The sequence below is a fragment of the Girardinichthys multiradiatus genome, chromosome 8 (genome assembly GCF_021462225.1).
Source record: "Girardinichthys multiradiatus isolate DD_20200921_A chromosome 8, DD_fGirMul_XY1, whole genome shotgun sequence".
NCBI classification, from domain to species: Eukaryota; Metazoa; Chordata; class Actinopteri; order Cyprinodontiformes; family Goodeidae; genus Girardinichthys; species Girardinichthys multiradiatus.
Genome location: NC_061801.1, coordinates 26,480,237 through 26,499,945, shown reverse-complemented (window position 1 = coordinate 26,499,945; position 19,709 = coordinate 26,480,237). Strand labels below are relative to the sequence as shown.

At 38.2% G+C, this 19,709-nt stretch overlaps 1 protein-coding gene and 1 long non-coding RNA gene across 3 annotated transcripts; both read left to right on the top strand.

Moving 5' to 3' along the window:
- The first annotated feature begins 2,305 nt into the window (after positions 1 to 2,305).
- On the top strand, positions 2,306 to 18,565 carry scarb2c (scavenger receptor class B, member 2c). 2 transcript variants are annotated; one of them, XM_047372913.1, is made up of 11 exons: positions 2,306 to 2,526; positions 3,031 to 3,188; positions 4,664 to 4,808; positions 6,992 to 7,275; positions 10,459 to 10,578; positions 11,140 to 11,318; positions 11,421 to 11,539; positions 13,868 to 13,941; positions 16,271 to 16,322; positions 16,819 to 16,971; positions 17,358 to 18,565. In XM_047372913.1, exons 1-11 carry the CDS (start codon positions 2,404 to 2,406, stop codon positions 17,394 to 17,396), a joined length of 1,446 nt encoding a protein of 481 aa, XP_047228869.1. In that variant the 5' UTR covers positions 2,306 to 2,403; the 3' UTR covers positions 17,397 to 18,565. The 2 variants fall into 2 exon arrangements, with proteins under 2 accessions (XP_047228869.1, XP_047228870.1); XM_047372914.1 differs by having other exon boundaries at positions 2,397 to 2,526; positions 3,035 to 3,188.
- Positions 7,282 to 8,966, top strand: LOC124872665. The gene is made up of 2 exons (XR_007039344.1): positions 7,282 to 7,906; positions 8,360 to 8,966. It is a non-coding gene; the product is annotated as an uncharacterized LOC124872665 (long non-coding RNA).
- Positions 18,566 to 19,709: the final 1,144 nt, after the last annotated feature.

Here is a 19,709-nt window from a genome sequence, read left to right as displayed (position 1 = left end):
GCTACTGAATCTGTGTTCAGTATTAAATTTGTTTTAGTCACCACCAACTCAGGTCTCCATGTCTGCATTTTTCGGATCTTTTTTGTCATCTTGGGTTTATCCCTATGACAGGGTGTTGCTGTGTAAAAATTAAAATGGATTCTCATAATTTTCTAGAATAACAATATCAGTTTTTTATGTGATGGTATGTAATGATAATGTAATATGATTATTTATGAAACAAACAGTATTCGGTTAAATTGTTGAATAAGCCAATAATTTGAAAAAAAGTGTGATGAAAAATGAGTTTTATTTGTTAATAAATTGCTGTTGCAACTGTCCCTCGTGGCAATCTCTGTTTAACCATATGCTACTTGCTTTACATCAGGCTTCTAAATGTTGCACTTGTATGGGTGTGTAGGGGACAGATGTGAGTTTACTATGTTAAAATATTGTCATTCAAATACAAATAGCCTGTGAGAAATTGAGGGAAAAGTAAAAACTGTTGCAACCGTCCCCACTCTCCCCTGTATTAGGCTATTTGGCTTTGCAGGGTAACAGAGTATGTCTCAACATGTAAGCTGAAAACATTTTCTATTCAAACAAGACACAGAGATTTTATAGCCCCATGTTGAAACAGTACTGCCATGAAACTTAACAATGCAAGCACAAACATGTTTGTGCTTATAGTTAACATTACAAAAATGTTAGAAGGCCTATCATGTGGAAAGATGAGATAATGTATCCCAGGTCATCAAAACCAACACCAGAGAAGCATTAACAAATCTGTATGCTTGTATGTGCATGGATTTTAACTCGTTTTCTTTTACGAGTAAAGGTGCACCAATCATATTCATATTCAAGTTTTTAAACTTAAGTTTCAAAATGTCAAAATCACAGTGATAGCAAAATGACTGAAATACATTGTCAGACTGTTTTGCATTGGTTATTAAGAATATCTAATATGGGGTCAGTTTCACAAGAAACCTTGACTCGAAAACCACAATAATTCCAGTAAACTATGCTGAAACAAATAAAGAAGGCAGTAGCGTTTAAGAAAACTAGCAGATAGCGACATCTAGTGGAACGATGGTTTAATATTGCTTATTATTAGGGAACTTCATCATAATGATAAGGGAGCTGTTGTTGATGCTATGTAATTAACATTTTTAAATATTTGCTGCTACCTAGAAAAGATTGCAATGTCTTCTGTCTCAATATTTAGAAATCAAAGTGTCCATGGACAGTTATACAACATACAGTTAATTGCAATGTTTTGAAAATGTTCATACCTCTTCAACTTTTTCACATTTTACTACAACCATAACTCTCAATGGAGGATTTTATGTTATAGATCAACACACAAAGTTACACCACACTAAATAATGCATTTTTCCATATGTTTTTAAGAAATAAAAATCTGAAAAGTGTGGGACAGAATGTAGTAATAAAATGCAGTGCAGCCAACCACCTTCAGAAGTTACAAACCATAAAGTTTACATTTCTCACAGAGCACTGGTCAACCCACCATCCAAAAATAGAAAGTGTGGCACAACTGAAAACCAACCAAGACATGGCCATTCAGCTAAACTGACAGGCTGGGCCATGAGAGCACTGATCAGAGAAACAGCCAAGAATTCCAGGTCTGTGGGAACTGCAGATATGCACAGCTCAGGTGGAATAAGCAGTCAAGAGAAGGAATATGTAGTACTGCTCTCCAGAAATCTGGCTCTTATGTAGGAGTGCCAAGAAAACAGCCATTGTTAAAAGAAAAACATTTTTAATTCCCCACAAGATATGTAGGAGACACATTTAACAAAACTGAACTTTTTGGGCAACATGAAACATGTAGAGCATCATCCCCACAGTGAAACGATGGGAAAATGGACTGAGCTAAATACATGACAGCTCAGGCAGAATGAGCGGAAAGGATGGTGTGTATTTTGTTATTTAGGTTTCTATATAATATAATCCTTATTGTGTAAGTTGGTAAATAATACTGTAAACCTATAGAAGGCATACAAACACGATAGACAGCAGAAGATAGGTGTGGGCATCGGAAACAAAGAGTACAGGGTAGAAACTAACCCTCTGTTTTGTTTCTACAGTCAGCAGTTATGAAAAATATATCGTTTTCTTGCATCATCTGCCCCTAAAATCACTGCACATTTCATAGGCGTTACTTCAAATGTAAAATGTATTAAACACATCAAATGGAGCTGCTTCAAATGTGATCACTACGACTGAATGATCTAAAGAAACCGCCGACTGTCGACGAAACCGGAAATGCTAATAGAGATTTTCGTTCCGGATGAGAGTCTTTGCTCAGTCGAGCAAATTCCTACGACCGGAGCTTCCTCCGAAACAAAACAAAAACAGCTCTGTCAGTGGCTTCTCTGTGTCTGATAAATCTTCGGCCTCACCATGCCGCTGAAATCATGTTGCATTTACAGCATCGGAGCGTTTTCTTTAGTCATGCTGATCATCGGTATTTCTTTAGTTTTATCCAACGTTTTTCCTAATGTTTTTCAGTCGAGGGTTAAAACGGTAAGCTGTTTATTTTTAGCTTAGCATCAAAGTTAGAAATGCTAACTTTAGCTCACGGAAACCTTTCTAAACAGCAGGTTGTTTCGAGATTACTTATGAGGTTTGTTGCTAAGTAGTTTTTAAGCTTACTTTGGTACTCGAATGTTTTTCAAAAGCTCGCATTTAGGGACATAGTTGTTGCAGTTAATGCTACATGCATTTTATTCAGTTTATTAACCTTTATGTCTGTTAAAAGTAACTGTCTTAACGTTGATTATGTAAATGTTTTCTGACTGACGTTGGAGGATAGCTGACAGGATGCAAGGTCGCAACATTCACGTGTAATTCAACAGGTTTCAGTATTTAACGCCCTGATATTGTCCCTGAACTCCTCTTTGAATCCTCACATCAGTAAAAACGATAATTTCCCTGTTTCCTTGTCACGTGACGTGAGACGATTCATCGTCTGCGGATGAGTCATCCACGGTCAGACATTTTTAACCCACTGCCCTTTGTCCTGCATAGGAAGTAGTCCTAAGAAATGGAACAGAGGCTTTTGGTGCTTGGGCGGATCCTCCTGCTCCCATATACATGCAGTTTTACTTCTTCAATCTGACGAACCCAGGGGAGGTGCTGGACGGGGAAAGGCCTGCCGTGGTGGAGATTGGGCCTTACACATATAGGTGAGAGATCAGTGTGCGAAAGGCTTATTATGTTATTGGTTTTAACAGGGTAACGTATGAAAGTTAAGAAATATGACAAAGATTATGCACAAATACCTGAAGCAGTCTGGTAGCTGTCAGGGTAAATAGGAGCAAATTACTTGTTCAAAAAGGAATGGAGGAAATAAAGCAACAATTATTTCAAAAGTGATCTTGAGTTGTTACACAGGAAAGGAGACATTTGGTTGTTTGGCCAAAAATGTTATCTTTTGTATTCACATACTTTGCCCGTCGACAAGCCAAAAAGCAAAGAGGTGCGAGCAAACACAAAAACCCTTATTGGATTAAAGTGAAAGAAAAGCCACAGCAATCTGTAGTATTTTGTTCAACTTCTTTTAGTTTTAATGATCACTTGCAATTGTTTTGGCAAAATTCATAGAATCTCATCCAGTGAAACAATGTTTACTTCCATTCAGGGGTGTATTTGCTTTCTGTCCGGATTTTTTATTAATGGAGAAGCACACTGAAAAATGCTTGCTGACTGCAGTGAAAGGTGGTTCTTCAAAATATTGACTCAGGGGGGGCAAGCAGAAGAGATTGCAGATGACCTCTCCCACCCTGGACACAAACTGTTTCAGACTCTCCCCTTTGACAAGAGGTTGCGGTCCATCAGAATGCAAAAAAAGTTTCTTCCCGTCTACTGCTAGCCTCATTACAAGGCCCTGGTCCCCCACTGACACTTTTCACTGGCAAATAATACAAATATCTCAACACATGTAAATACTATTTAATTTAATATTGTTGTTATTGTATATTTTCCATATTTGCCACTTTGCTCTTTTTCTCTACAAAAAGTTGCACTATTTTTCTCTATTCTCATAATATTCCTATACAACTTGTTTTTGTTTTTAACTATATATCTTCAGATTTATTTATGGTGGTACACCAAAGCAAATTCCTCGTTCTCATTTTGAATACAAATGCCAAATCTTTGTGTCAGAATGTTTTTGAAAACACATAGCATGCACCACTTTGTGTTAATCTAACACACAAAAATGTGTATAAGTACAAGGAATATGAATACTTTTGCAGGGTACTATAGCTACACACTGTATTCAGAGTGCAGCCTGAAGCTATTACTACATCTTTCAGTTTCAAGCAACCACCGCTTCCCAGCCAAGTCCAGGCAAGCGATTGGTGAAACACAAACCACTTCCTGCTTGAAAGTGGCCTTACTTAAATCACCAGCCAAAACTTTCACACAGTCAAACTATAGGAAGATCATCAGTTAAAAAGAAGAGTTGTGATTTACCTAATAAGCTATTTTCTTCAGTACTTCTCATCAGTTGCAAGAAATGCAAATGCAAATTGAGATTAATGAACAAGAAATTATCTAAGTAGAAAAAACAATGAACCAAAATAGTCTTTGTTTTTCTTTTTTTTTTTGTATTTAAACTACGACCTGAATGCGATTGTCTGATTTTTCCATAACACAGAGAATACCGGCCCATGGAGGACGTGGTCTTCCATGATAATGGCACAAGAGTTGCAGCGGTCAATCCTAAAACGTACATTTTCCAGCGCAACATGTCCCGAGGTCCTGAAAGTGACCTCATCAGGACCGTTAACATCCCTGCTATGGTGAGCTAAAGAAATCTTTTCTTTTATTCAGGCAATGTACTAAGTTGTATGTATCTAGATGTATTTTGTAAACTGGAAGAATATACAGGTCCTTCTAAAAAAATTAGTATATTGTGATAAAGTTCATTATTTTCCATAATGTCATGATGAAAATTTAATATTCATATATTTTAGATTCATTGCACACTAACTGAAATATTTCAGGTCTTTTATTGTCTTAATACGGATGATTTTGGCATACAGCTCATGAAAACTCAAAATTCCTATCTCACAAAATTAGCATATCATTAAAAGGGTCTCTAAACGAGCTATGAACCTAATCATCTGAATCAACGAGTTAACTCTAAACACCAGCAAAAGATTCCTGAGGCCTTTAAAACTCCCAGCCTGGTTCATCACTCAAAACCCCAATCATGGGTAAGACTGCCGACCTGACTGCTGTCCAGAAGGCCACTATTGACACCCTCAAGCAAGAGGGTAAGACACAGAAAGAAATTTCTGAACGAATAGGCTGTTCCTAGAGTGCTGTATCAAGGCACCTCAGTGGGAAGTCTGTGGGAAGGAAAAAGTGTGGCAGAAAACGCTGCACAACGAGAAGAGGTGACCGGACCCTGAGGAAGATTGTGGAGAAGGGCCGATTCCAGACCTTGGGGGACCTGCGGAAGCAGTGGACTGAGTCTGGAGTAGAAACATCCAGAGCCACCGTGCACAGGCGTGTGCAGGAAATGGGCTACAGGTGCCGCATTCCCCAGGTCAAGCCACTTTTGAACCAGAAACAGCGGCAGAAGCGCCTGACCTGGGCTACAGAGAAGCAGCACTGGACTGTTGCTCAGTGGTCCAAAGTATTTTTTTCGGATGAAAGCAAATTCTGCATGTCATTCGGAAATCAAGGTGCCAGAGTCTGGAGGAAGACTGGGGAGAAGGAAATGCCAAAATGCCAGAAGTCCAGTGTCAAGTACCCACAGTCAGTGATGGGCTGGGGTGCCGTGTCAGCTGCTGGTGTTGGTCCACTGTGTTTTATCAAGGGCAGGGTCAATGCAGCTAGCTATCAGGAGATTTTGGAGCACTTCATGCTTCCATCTGCTGAAAAGCTTTATGGAGATGAAGATTTCATTTTTCAGCACGACCTGGCACCTGCTCACAGTGCCAAAACCACTGGTAAATGGTTTACTGACCATGGTATCACTGTGCTCAATTGGCCTGCCAACTCTCCTGACCTGAACCCCATAGAGAATCTGTGGGATATTGTGAAGAGAACGTTGAGAGACTCAAGACCAACACTCTGGATGAGCTAAAGGCCGCTATCGAAGCATCCTGGGCCTCCATAAGACCTCAGCAGTGCCACAGGCTGATTACCTCCATGCCACGCCGCATTGAAGCAGTCATTTCTGCCAAAGGATTCCCGACCAAGTATTGAGTGCATAACTGTACATGATTATTTGAAGGTTGATGTTTTTTGTATTAAAAACACTTTTCTTTTATTGGTCGGATGAAATTTGCTAATTTTGTGAGATAGGAATTTTGGGTTTTCATGAGCTGTATGCCAAAATCATCCGTATTAAGACAATAAAAGACCTGAAATATTTCAGTTAGTGTGCAATGAATCTAAAATATATGAATGTTAAATTTTCATCATGACATTATAGAAAATAATGAACTTTATCACAATATGCTAATATTTTGAGAAGGACCTGTACCTAACTTTTGAAACAATAACAATGCAGCTGTTTTTTTAACTGTAGTAAAAAAATCTGACCTTTATTTTCCTTTTCCAATTTGATGAAAGGAATATTCAACTTGTTTATTTAAGGGACAAACAGCCAATCATTGAAAGGGCTTAAATGTTGATAAATGTCCCAAATTAGGATGTAAAAAACGGATAATCTGTGTTTAAGAATGCTCCCGAAGACTGTTACACTAGTTAATACTATAAATTATGACTTTGTTGTTTCTAAGGTAATAAAGTTAAATTAGATTGTATTATGGTAGCTGTGGTTGATGTCATTTTAAATGAGTATTTTATATCCTAATGAGCATAAGTGTTTTTTTTAAGAATAAATAGTTTAAATTATTTTCTGCATCGATTGAGATGAAATAGGCTTTTATAGGTTTTACAGAACTTTATTTTACACCCATTCTGAAATATATGTTTTCACCGATTTTTCTGCATTTTTTCTTGATAGACGGTAATGGAAAGATTTAAAGATAATAAGGCTATAGCTAATTTGATCGCTTCCTACATGCGGTTCTCTGGTATCGGCCTGTTCACCACCCACACCGTGGGAGAGCTACTGTGGGGATATGAAGATGTTCTGCTCAAAACCTTCAAAACGTTTATGCCTGAGCTGGATGACATTTTTGGGCTTTTCTATAAGAACAATGCTTCAAGCGATGGAGATTATATGTTCTTCACTGGCCAGCCGAACTACAAGGACTTTGCTAGAGTGGACACATGGAACGGGAAAAGGTAGATGGCTTTTTTTAATGTAGTTAAAAGAGTTATTCATCTGGCAGTACACCAACTAATCCACTGAGGTTTAACTAAAGAAATGATTGCATTAATATTTATTATATTCAGAGCATTTCCTGTTATTTTTCCCCCATTGTCTCTGTGGTTAATCCACCAATAATCTTGAGGTTTTTGACTGTACTAAATGAAACGGGATCATATGAGTGACTTCGATATGATAGCAGTAAAGACGTGTGAGTCACAACTTGACTTTATCATCGTAGCCCTCCATGTTAGAGCATTTCACATAAAGTATTTTTGAATTGAATTGAATTTAAAGCACCCTCTTACTTTCTTTTTTTTATTATTATAGTAGCATAATTTCAACCTGAAATATCCAACCCTAAATTCTAGTCTATTTATTTAGTCAAGAAAAAATGCTTTTTTTACATGCACTCATGTACATTGGTCATTGGTACATTTTTACTAATACTTTGTGTACACCCCTTTTGCCAACGGGTAGCCCTTAGCCGTATGATATTGCACAAGGTTGGAGCATGCGGAGAGAGAGAGAGAGAAAGGAAGCTTTGACAATTTTATTTGCAAAATCTCTGGATTGTCCAGAGTCCTTGGGGCTCTCTTATGCAAGGTTCTCATCAGATCAGTTTAAATTATTTTCTGCATTGATTGAGATGAATAGGGTTAATGGGTTTTACAGAACTTCTGTCATTTTACACCCACTCTTAAATATATGTTTTTACCGATTTTCCTCATTTTGTTCTTGACAGGCGGTAATGGAAAGATTTAAAGATAATAAGGTTATAGCTAATGTGATCTGGTATTGGCCTGTTCACCACCCACACAGTGGAAGAGCTACTGTGGGGATAAGAATATGGCCTGCTCAAAAGAGTTGAATTTACAGCACCCTCTTACTTTCTTTTTTATTATTATAGTAGCATAATTTCGACCTGAAAAATCCAACCCTAAATTCTAGTCTATTCATTACGTCAAGAAATAATGCTTTTTTTTACATGCACTCATGCATGGCACAATCATTGGTACGTTCTTACTAATACTCTGTGTACCCCCCTTTTGCCAACAGACACACAAGGTTGGAGCATGCAGAGAGAGAGAGAGAGAAAGGAAACTTTGACCATTTTATTTGCAAAATCTCTCTGGATTGTCCAGAGTCCTTGAGCTTTCTTATGAAAGCCTCTCATCATATCAGCCCATTATTTAAACATTTTTTCATATGATTTAGGCCATAGAATAAGGCTGATTTTGTGTCTGGTTTTAATTTGGCTATTTATTTTTTGGTCAACTATTCCTGCTGAAATCTCAAATGATGACCCATTTCAGTGTTCTGTCAGAAGCCAACATATTTGTACTTAAAACATTCTGATATGTTCATGGTACTATGCACTCTTAACAAGGTTCCCAGGACAGTTGGAAGTAAAAGAGGCCCACAGCATCACAGTTTCTCAACCATACTTTACATTTCACAATGACTAAAGCTACATTTCCACATTCATCCTTTGTTTTACAGCAGTGTTGTCCAACTTTTTTGTCATGTGGGCCAAAATCCTCAAGTTAAATGGACTCGCAGGTCAAAAAGAAATATATTTTAATAAAACAAAAAGATCTGATTGTGAAAAATTACATTTTCTACCTGCTCAACAAAAAATAAAGCCTGCAATATTTTCATTCAATGAATAGTCTTTTTTTTTTTTCGGATATAGATGTGTCAGTCATCGTAGATCCAAAATTTAAAAAGAGTTTTGGACATTTGCCTCGTTAAAAGAAAGGGTCCCAATATGCAAAGTCTTTCGGGCTCAGATGAAAAGAATAGAAACAAATCAAGAGGACAGGATTTGGGTCAATCTTTCTTTGAATTTCAGTAAATTAATTAAAGGAAATTTGGTTCCTTTTGTATAAACGTTACTGGATAGATGTGGTCCTGCTCTGAAATTAAAGAGAACGCAAAAAACTTGGTTTTAAAAGAGATATAAATTGTTCGTTCGTTCGTCGTCTTCCGCTTATCCAGGACCGGGTCGCGGGGGCAGCAGACTCAGCAGAGACGCCCAGACGTCCCTCTCTCCAGACACCTCCTCCAGTTCCTCCAGGGGGAGCCCAAGGCGTTCCCAGGCCAGCCGAGAGACATAGTCCCTCCAGCGTTTCTCTCGACCTCCCGCACAAGCTCAGGCTCCTTCCCCCCATCGAGGTGACATTCCATGTCCCTAGAGCCAGCCTAAGCATCCGGGGATCGGGCCGCTGAGGTCTCCACCTTCGTCCGCCACCCAATCCTCTTTGCACCGGTCCCTCACGGTTCCCCCTGCAGGTGGTGGGCCCACCGGGGGATGGCCTCGCGTCTCTCGTTCGGGCTTGGCCCGGCCGGGTCCCGCGAGGAGCAACCCGGCCACCGGGCGACGTCACGTGCCTCGATATTTTGTTCTTCATGAGGGATTCTTGAACCACTCTTTGTCTGACCCATCACCTAGAGCCTGTTTGCCATGGGAGACCCTACCAGGGGCATTTAGGCCCCAGACAACATAGCCTCTAGGATCATTTGAGCACTCAAACCCCTCCACCACGTTAAGGTGACGGTTCAAGGAGGGGAGATATAAATTGTATTGTACTTAAAAAGACTGTAAGAAGATTAAAATGTTTTGGTAATAATTTTGCCCTAATTAAAATATAAACCACCCGTGCTGATGGGCCAAATAATTATTCTTAAATTGCAGGCAATGGCCCCACAAAATCATTCCAGGGACTGCAAATGGCCCACAGGCTGCACTTTGGACACCCCTGTTTTACACCAAACCCATCCTCTTTGCTGTACAGCTCAGTGTAACGTCTCACCATTGCTGTCAGCCTTTTATTTCAGTGTTTGAAGACATTCCTCCATAAGAAAATGACACGCACATCGCTTTCCAACACACACTTGAGCGTACGCACTTTAATCACCAGTATAACCAGTCTGTAACGGGTTTCTTTGGCCATGTGGAAACATTCCGCCACATGAGTGCCACAGCTCTCACATCTTTACCAGAGGTGAGAATAATCGCAGAGGTTGTTGTATGTATCTGTGTTAACCCTTTTTAGTTGCTGCTGTCTAAATGACCAAAGCTGTCTTTAACTCCTGAAATGAGATTTTATTACAATGAAAAACAATAATAATGAATGTTTGGATCGTGAATGCAGCTCTTTGGACTGGTGGACGTCTGATGAGTGCAATATGATCAATGGAACCAATGGAGCATCTTTCCATCCAATCATCAGCAAGAATGCAGAGCTCTACATGTTCTCCTCTGACCTGTGCAGGTGAGCTGCTGCCACAGCAAGTATGAATCTTGGAATATAAAACTATTTATTTTTCTTTCTGGAAAAATTGTTATTCTAGTTTGACAGTGCAAAATTTAGCATTTTATCCTTTTGTGTTTACATTTCTGTATAAAAATAACTTCTGCCATCCCTTATGAACCCTTTTGCTGATGCAGCATTTCTGGTTTTAACCCTTGACCCCCTTGTTGGCTAAAGACATTTGGTGCAATGTGTTCCTCATTATTTGCAGAACTATCCTGATGTGGGGATTGGATTAATGATACCACTTTAGTTTGAGTTTGTTTTTAAGTTTAGCTCCCTGGAATGATTAGGGCTATGTTAACAGACTTTTACAGTGAATAGACCAGTATGAGGAAGTGTGGTGTGCTGGCCTACTACCTGCTTAGCGTGTTTATTGAAAGAATAAGGCCCAAGATGCATGTGAACCTTTGAACACTGTAAAACCTGTTGTGCTCTGCAGTAAGCTGAAATCCTGAAAGCCTGACTGTGCAGAATAAATGCAGTTGCTCTTTTTTCCCTTCATGTGACTCTGTTTTCCAGGTCTTTGTATGCAGTGTACACTAATGATGTGACTGTGAAGGGGATCTCTGGCTATCGTTTCGTTCCCCCCTTCGAAGTTTTCGCCAATGTGACTGTGAACCCGGCCAACGCAGGCTTCTGTGTGCCTGCCGGTAACTGCCTCGGCTCAGGCCTGCTCAATGTCAGCCTGTGTAAACAAGGTGGGAAATCTAGTTTTGTCATGGATGATATATAGTCTGGCTTCTTGATTCAATTTGTTTAGTTATTATCTGCTTCTATAATCTTATCTCGGTGGTGTTTAGGAGCTCCCATCATCATGTCCTCCCCACACTTCTACCAGGCTGATGAGAAATTTGTGCAGGATGTGTTCGGCATGAGGCCTAAGAAGGAGGAGCATGAGACTGCCATTGACATCAATCCAGTATGATTTACTTTTATTTCACTGAACATATGATTTGTGGCCTTTCTTTACTTTCTGATGTTGTACATTTCTTGATACAGCATCTTTTTTTTTATTAATGGGTTTTTAATGGTGCTGCATGGTGGCGCAGTTGGTAGCTATGTTCCCTTGTAGCAAGAAGGTCCTCGGTTTGACTCCCGGGTGGGGGTCTTTCTTCATGGAGTTGCATGTTCTCCCCTGCATGCATGGGTTCTCTCCAGGTACTCCGGCTTTCTCCCACATTTCAAAGACATGTCGTTAGGTTAATTGGTTACCTTAAATTGCCCTTAGGTGTTATGGGTGCGTGCATGGTTGTTTGTCCTGTGTGTCTCTGTGCCCTGCGATGGACTGGCGACCCTGTACAGAAGAAGCAGCTATAGAAAATAGATGGATGGATGGATGGTTTTTAATGTGTACCAATGTGTAGTACAAAATCACACCACTAGGTGGTGAACTATCTCAGTTTTGCAGCTGTTTGTCTGTGGTGAGCATGGAAACAGTGGATAAAAATTATAGCACCGGTTCTTGGTACCGAACTGTTACCAGAGATAAGCTCTGACAGCCGATATCAGATTTTCATACTGTAATAGCCTGGCTGATGTTGGGACAAATATTTGATAATTAGGCACAGATACAGAAAAACAGATTTAGATAAATAGTATGCACCTGGAAGCTCATGAATAATCAGATTTGTCGGGTCTTGCATTTAAATGAGCTAGGAAACACAAGACACTCTATACCCGGAGTAATTCATATTAAGTTTATTGTCATATTATTGTCACGTTCCAACTACAAGGTTTAATGTATTTTATCTGATAGAACAACACAGAGGTGTGAATAATAAATGTAATAAGGTGAAAGGAAAGTGATTCATGGTTTTCAATTTTTTTTTACAGAATTTTGTAAATGTATGAAGCTTGAAAAAAAATGCTGATTCTCTTTGTGCATCAGGGTTTTTTTTGTGCTTCTGACTGTATTCTGCATCATTGATGATATGTGTCATTGCATAAAAACTAAATGAATTGCAAATCATTGGTAAGAAGTGAATTACTAATACACACAAAGGCAAAGTTCTGCAAAGATTTTTAGCTGGAAAGCTATTATAAGAAACATTGCCCAATAGTCCTTAAAATAGAAGCTTGGACTTCTAAAAGTAGAAGTGTGACCCTTTCTAAAAATGTGTACTTTACTCTGGTTACACAATCAAACTGTTGGAAAAATAGTTTTCTTTCTTTCTTTCTGTATTAAGAAGGTTGCAGTATGTGCATTGACACTTAGCTTTTAGATCTGCAAAATGAGAAATACGTTATCTTGCAGAGGCATAAGGCAAGGGGAACTTACATAGTAACTGTGACATAAGCATTTATAGTGTGAGTTAAACAACTTACTATTTATCCCCTATTTGACCTCCTGTACTCGAGCCATGGATCTACTTAAGATTACTGAGACTGCTCAAAGTCCTCTGAACAATGCTGCAACCATCTTTAAAGCAGTGAAGCTGTTTTTTTTCCTATAGGAAAATGCAACATTGGGGCGGTTGCTTAGCTTAAGATGTTAGGTGGTTGCATTCAGTCAGAAGGTTGCTGGTATGAGTGTCAACCTATTGTTACAAATATATACTACACATTGAAGTAGGCTAGTGTGCCTCTCACTGTGTTCTTCTCTAATACTCTAATTGGCTATATGTATTTGACTATTGTAAGTAAATCTACTGGAAGTTCTGGAACATGACTCTTATTTTAGTGGAGACCTGTTGGTATACATAGTGAATATTTAAAGGAATAATAATTAGGTATAAATGTTCAAAGCTAACACTTGAAGGGTTCCAACACGTTCAGGAAAATTCTGGAACAGTCTAGATTTTCCATGTTCCATGTCTGGATAAGTGTGAAAATTATTTGTGTTCTAGACTTTATTTCTTGTCACATTGCCTTTAAGTTGGATCAACCCACCTGTATCTGTTCTTTCTTCCATCCATCTATTTGTAAATTTCTGTTCATCCATCCATTAATCCATCTATCCATCCATTTGTGGATCAGTTGATAATTTGTTGATCTACTCTTCCAGTCCTCCTCTCCCTTTCTTGTCTGTCATATTTTCTAATCCCAATCTAAAAGCCCAACAATTTCAGACATATCTGGCAAAAACTATGTGTGTACTTTGATATTTATACTTTGAACAATAGCTGAAAAAAGGAAAACTCTGGCTATTTGACATAAAAATGCATATTAACCTTGTAGGCGTGATATGAGATTAGATGTAAGTCTCTCTACCATGTGCTTCTAACAAATTATGGTTCTGTTTTTGCAGCTGACCGGGATCATCCTGCAAGCAGCCAAACGTTTGCAGGTCAATGTTTATGTGGAAAAAATTCCAGACTTCAGGTAATCCACTCACTTCCTTATCTGTAACTTGATACTTGCAGGAAATCGAATTGGATTGAATTAGTACATCAACCTTTAGAAATCTCACTGTCACCATATTGGCTTCAGATGAAAGTATCACTTCTGAATAATTATTCATAGCTGGGAGGGTGCCTGCCAGTAAGATAAACAGCAGTTCTGCCACCATCATCATAATTAGTGGACTTTTGGACAAACCTTTCTCACTTGTTTGTGTGTCTATATAACATCTGATAGAAATCGCAGTGAGATCATTTCAGAACATTCATTTCTTCTTCTTTCTCTCTCTGCTCTTTCTACTTTAGCTGTTCAATAATGCAAATACTATATTTAAATATGCAGAAGTCCTTTTTTTTTTTAATGGTGCTTTGTAAATCTATTAACCTGCCTGAGACAATGCTAATTTTTCCTTAATGTCAAATTGAAAAGAGAAAAATACAATAAGAAATCTTAAGCATAAGAGCAAACTGATAATTAGTGTTTGCATTTTAACTGGAAAGCTCTTCAGTTGTCTTTTTTTTTCATTCCTTTTTTTTTTTTTTGTCTGTGTCTATATTAACACTAGTTTTTTATGGTGTTTGTACATATATGTGTGTCCTATTGACCAAAAAAAACCAAATCTCAGATTTTATGTGTGAGCAGAATACAAGAAATATCAGAGGAAGGGAAGAATGGTTGTGCAGTGCCACAGCAGCTTTTTAAATGCAAGTTAGTTAGCAGTTAAGTTTTAACTCGACAGGTTCACACACAGTCAAACAACAATTTGTCCTGAAAATAACCTTTTAGAATTTTAGGTCACTGTCCTGCCTTAATTTGGGTAAAAGGTGGGTAAACCAAGGACACGTTTCCAGTCCAACATTCTAGCCAGTTGTTGATTTTTATTTTATTTATTTATTGTTTGTGTCAACATTTCACATATTTTTAATTAAATCTTTTCCTCTACTTTTCTTTCATCACTTCATAATTTGTCTGAGATTAACAGAACATTTCCTCAGTTTAAACTGAAACTGTTCTACTCTAAATCACCTCATTTGTGCAAAGGAAAATTTGTCATGATAAATAATTTCTAAAAAATATTTACAAACCCCTACAAACACTCTCTCAAACTCAAAGACACAGCGGTGGGCCAATCCTAATATATACTGAAAAAGTGTTTGGTTACAGCTATGTTGGCTCTGCACAAAGACAAACAGGTCTGTCCTTTGCCATTGTCAACAGATAGCTAGCGTTCCGCCTGGGCAGAAAGCTTCTGTTTTACACCTTTCATTTGGCCATTTTCAGGAGGGGGTGACCTGACATGGCTTGAGGTAGCATGAGGTCACTAATGAATGTCAGCAGAGGAGAGGGGGCTTGTGGGTCCTTGCAAAAAATCCAGCAGAGACCTTTGTAACATTAGCTGTGCATGAGCCCTCTACCATCAAACCTGCTCTAATAAACATTTCATGGGCCAAATAGAATTACACTGTGGGCTAAATTTGGCCCACTGGCCTGACTTTGATACAGGTGTCCCTCAGTATGGGACCTACTGTTATTCTCATATTTACTGTTAATCTTGGGTAATAGTAATACATTTGAAATATGTTAAATTCAATATGCTTTTTAAAACGAGTTTTAATTTAACCAAGTCAGTTGATTAAAATCAAATGTTTTTAATCAAATGTTAAAATTTTATTTATTTATTTATTTTGCAGCACCACATAGCGTTGTGCACTAGACTTTAGATGAAAAGCTTAGTGGAGAAAAACTGAGACCAGATTGTTTTGTTGACAAGAAAGATTGATCTAGTAGCAACATGCTACTAGAATGGATTTATAGTTGTTTTTTAGGGTCAAATGGATTTGAAAGAGTTTATACAGGATGACAGACTATGTCCTCAAAGTGATAATGTTTGACAGCTGCATTACTTTTAAACCCTGCTGAGTAAAACACAGACAATGCGTAAAAAGGGAGACTTTGAGCTGCTTCCATTCACTGCAGCTGTGATTTACTCAGTGCATTCATAGCTTGCTAACATAAGGGCAGACAAGTGAGTATCCATCAGAGTAACAATGTTAGTCTGAACTGAAGTAGAAATTAAGTCTACCTGAGTTCTCCCAGAATCCTTTTTTCTCCTGACTTATATCTCCTGACTGTCTTCTTACTAGACAAATACTGATGCAACTCTTCACTGCATATTTGAGTTGGACATGGAAACAAAATCACTATCATTATCAATGACCTTAAAAACCTTTGTAATGTAAAATGTGATCTTTGGACTTTATTACAGTAGGAATAAAAAAAAAAAGACTGGTTGTTTTCGGTTTCCTTTCAGTGAAACAGGAAATGTGCGGACAGTGGTCTTTCCTGTGATGTATCTCAATGAGGTAAGAACACACTTTATGACTCCATCATGGTTTTTGCAGTCATTCATTTAAAATCTCATTTAATTTATATTAATCTATGCAATATTCAAATGGATTTTACAGTTTTATTTCATTGTCTTGTTTTTTTCTGATTAATTGTCGAACATAGTGACTGAATCTTGTCATTTGTTAAGTTTATTTCATTTAGAAAATAACCAAATGCAAAAAAGCTTATAAGAGATTTACTTTCATTATTTAAATTCTGTTGAAGCTATTAGTAACTGACTTTGAATTTAACTTGAGGTGAACTTCCTACAAAGGTAAGTAGTGATAAGGAGATTAAACCTTAACATAAAAAAAATTGAATTTTTAGGTTAAAAAGTGTTATTGTTTTTCTTTAGTCAGACGAACAAACATGAACATCTTTTTACAAATATTTCCAAAACTTTAAACACGGGAAACCCCATTAGTCAGATTTTTCAGTGTTCTATTGTTTTCCCCCTTAATTGACCACCAGAGCGTTCTTATTGACGATGGATCAGCCAAGAAGCTGCAGATGATTGTTGTTGAGAAGAACGTCGTGGAGAACATCCCGTTCATGTTGATCGGTGTCGGCATCATCCTGGGAGGAATCTTCATGTTCTTGATGTGTCGACAGAAAGTCCCAGAGGTGAGTACCCTCTGTAGATGAGCAATTAAGTTGTGGCACCACAAGAGCTAATTCAATAGCTCTTTGTTTTTCTTATTCATATGATCAAATAAATGATGAATCTGGAAAAGTCGGTCTTGTTTTAGTTGATCTTGCCCACAATTACAGATGTTTTGTAATAAAGATATTTCTATGTCCATTTGTAGTTATTGTTTCTATGACAACTTGACATTTTTTACATGTTAATGAAGGAAAAATATGTTTAAAAAGTATTTGGAGTAGTGGAAAACAATGAATAAAAGCACAAAGTTGTAGCATTTCAGAAAACAAGTCGAGAATACTTGTTTAACAGATTGAAAGTTGTCCAAAGCTGAATGAATAATTCTGTAATGTGTGCTGATTTTCAGAGCACTTCAGCAGAACGTCAGCCCCTACTCTCATCCTAGCCGTAAGCCGAATATGTGAGGACGATTACGGGGTTTCCAGCATTATGTTAGAACAAAAATATCAAACCTTTCAACTCCTAATCTCTAGGTGGCCACTCATAAATAGAATCCCATCTTTTTAATGTTTTTAATCCAATGCTTTCAGGAAACTTGTTTGTAAGAAGCACTTAAATTTGTTGACTTCATGTTGTAATGTTATTTTTTCAAATCAAATGTTGATTTTTTTTTTTTTGAACCACTAAATATAGGATTTAAAAACCAAGCAGAACAAAGCAGTATCAAACCTAATCGTAATTCTTCAGTGCAAATAAAAAAACTGACATAAAATGTGCTAAAAACTGTGGATGAAAGTGTTTGTTACGTTCATTTGTCGAAGAAATCAGCTGTCTCCAATGAGATACCAAGTTAAGCAAAAAGATAATCTGTTTTAAGGTTTTGTGTTTACTAAAAGCATATAGATGCAGACACACTGACCACTGAAAGAAGGTTTAATGTGATAAGTTTGTGTTTTTATAGACTAAATGTGTTTTTCTTTTTTTTTTTTTTTTAAAGGCTTCAACAGTCATTTATAGATTATTCAATGGCAATTTGACGCTTGTATCTGAGTTATTATAATTGGGATTTACTTAGTGTAAAATAATGGCATGCAGAACCTCATAATGATAAAGTATGTGAAATGAGACCCAAACAGTATTGCTTATTAAAAAAAAAATGGATGGTTTATGCTTGCTGTAAATGTGTTTGCAGGGACAACACAGAACATGTCAAATCCTTGCACAATTCAACACTTTGTCTTGACTTTGCTTTTATGATGCATGGGGATAATACTAAAAGGAATGTGCAATCAGTTTTATGGAAATGTCATAAATGATTTTTTTAAAGTTTGGTTTTTATTAGAAAATGATAAGTTGCTAGAAATTATTACTGTTGTTGTCCAGCTGGTCCAAGGCTTTTAAATGTATTTGCTAAAAAAACGGGTTGATTCTGTTCAACACTGCACTGCGCAATTTCTGCTGTTGATGTTTTGTGCTGTGTGTATAAATGACTGCACTACTACATAATGGTCTAAACATAACATGTAATCACTAATTAAAATTACAGAAAAGGTCATATATGTAATCTGCACCTTGTCCTATTTGTCACAACCAATAAACTCTGTGTGATTCAAACATTGGTTATTCTTGTTTCATGACAAACCAAAAAATGTTGAGATTCATGTGAGAAACTGGCTGATCTAGCTGTTAGCCTCAAGAAAGAATGAGATATGATCAGACAGGAGCTTCATGAAGACATTTATCCCAACCAAATCTCAACCAACTGATTGAACTTCTTGACTCAGTTCTAAAAAACATCTGAGTTCTGGTCCTTTCCGTGTCTCTTGACCTAGTCAGATCACAGCTTTGCTCAGCTTTTGGCAGGGTCGACATAAGGGCCTAACCAGCCAATCAGAAACTAACTGGATGGTGCAAGTTTGACAGGCAAGGATAAAAATTGCTTTCTGTTCGTTTTTATGCAAACTTATAGACCTAAACAAAAGGCCAAAGAGTGCCAAACTATCTTTTTACATAAAAATTATATCCTCAGACTCTTCGTTTTAAATATGCCTTATTGAATAATAATAAAGATACACATTAAGGGTTTTACACATTAGTACGCATTTAAAGCTAAGTAATCATGGATGTTTTTAAAGCTTTTACTCGTACTCATCGTCTTCCGCTTTATCCGGGACCGGGTCACGTGGGCAGCAGACTCGGCAGACACACCCAGACGTCCCTCTCCCCAGACACATCCTCCAGCTCCTCCGGGGGGAGCCCAAGGCCTTCCCAGGCCAGCCGAGAGACATAGTCCCTCCAGCGTGTCCTGGGCCGTCCCCTGGAACACCTCCCGAGGAAGGCGTCCAGGAGGCATCCGGTATAGATGCCCGAGCCATCTCAACTGGCTCCTCTCGATGTGTAGGAGCAGCGGCTCCACTCCAAGCCCTTCCCGGATGGCGGAGCTCCTCACCCTATTTCTAAGGGAGCGCCTGGCCATCCTACGGAGGAAGCTCATTTCAGCCACTTGTATCCGGGATCTCGTTCTTTTGGTCATGACCCAAAGTTCATGGCCATAGGTGAGGGTAGGAACGTAGAAATTGAGAGCTTTGCTTTTTGGCTCAGCTCTCTCTTCACCACAACGGACCGGCACAGTGCCCCCATTACTGCGGCAGCTGCACCGATCCGTCTGTTGATCTCCCGCTCCATTCTTCCCTCACTCGTGAACAAGACCCCGAGATACTTAAATTCCTCCACTTGAGGCAGGAACTCCCCTCCAACC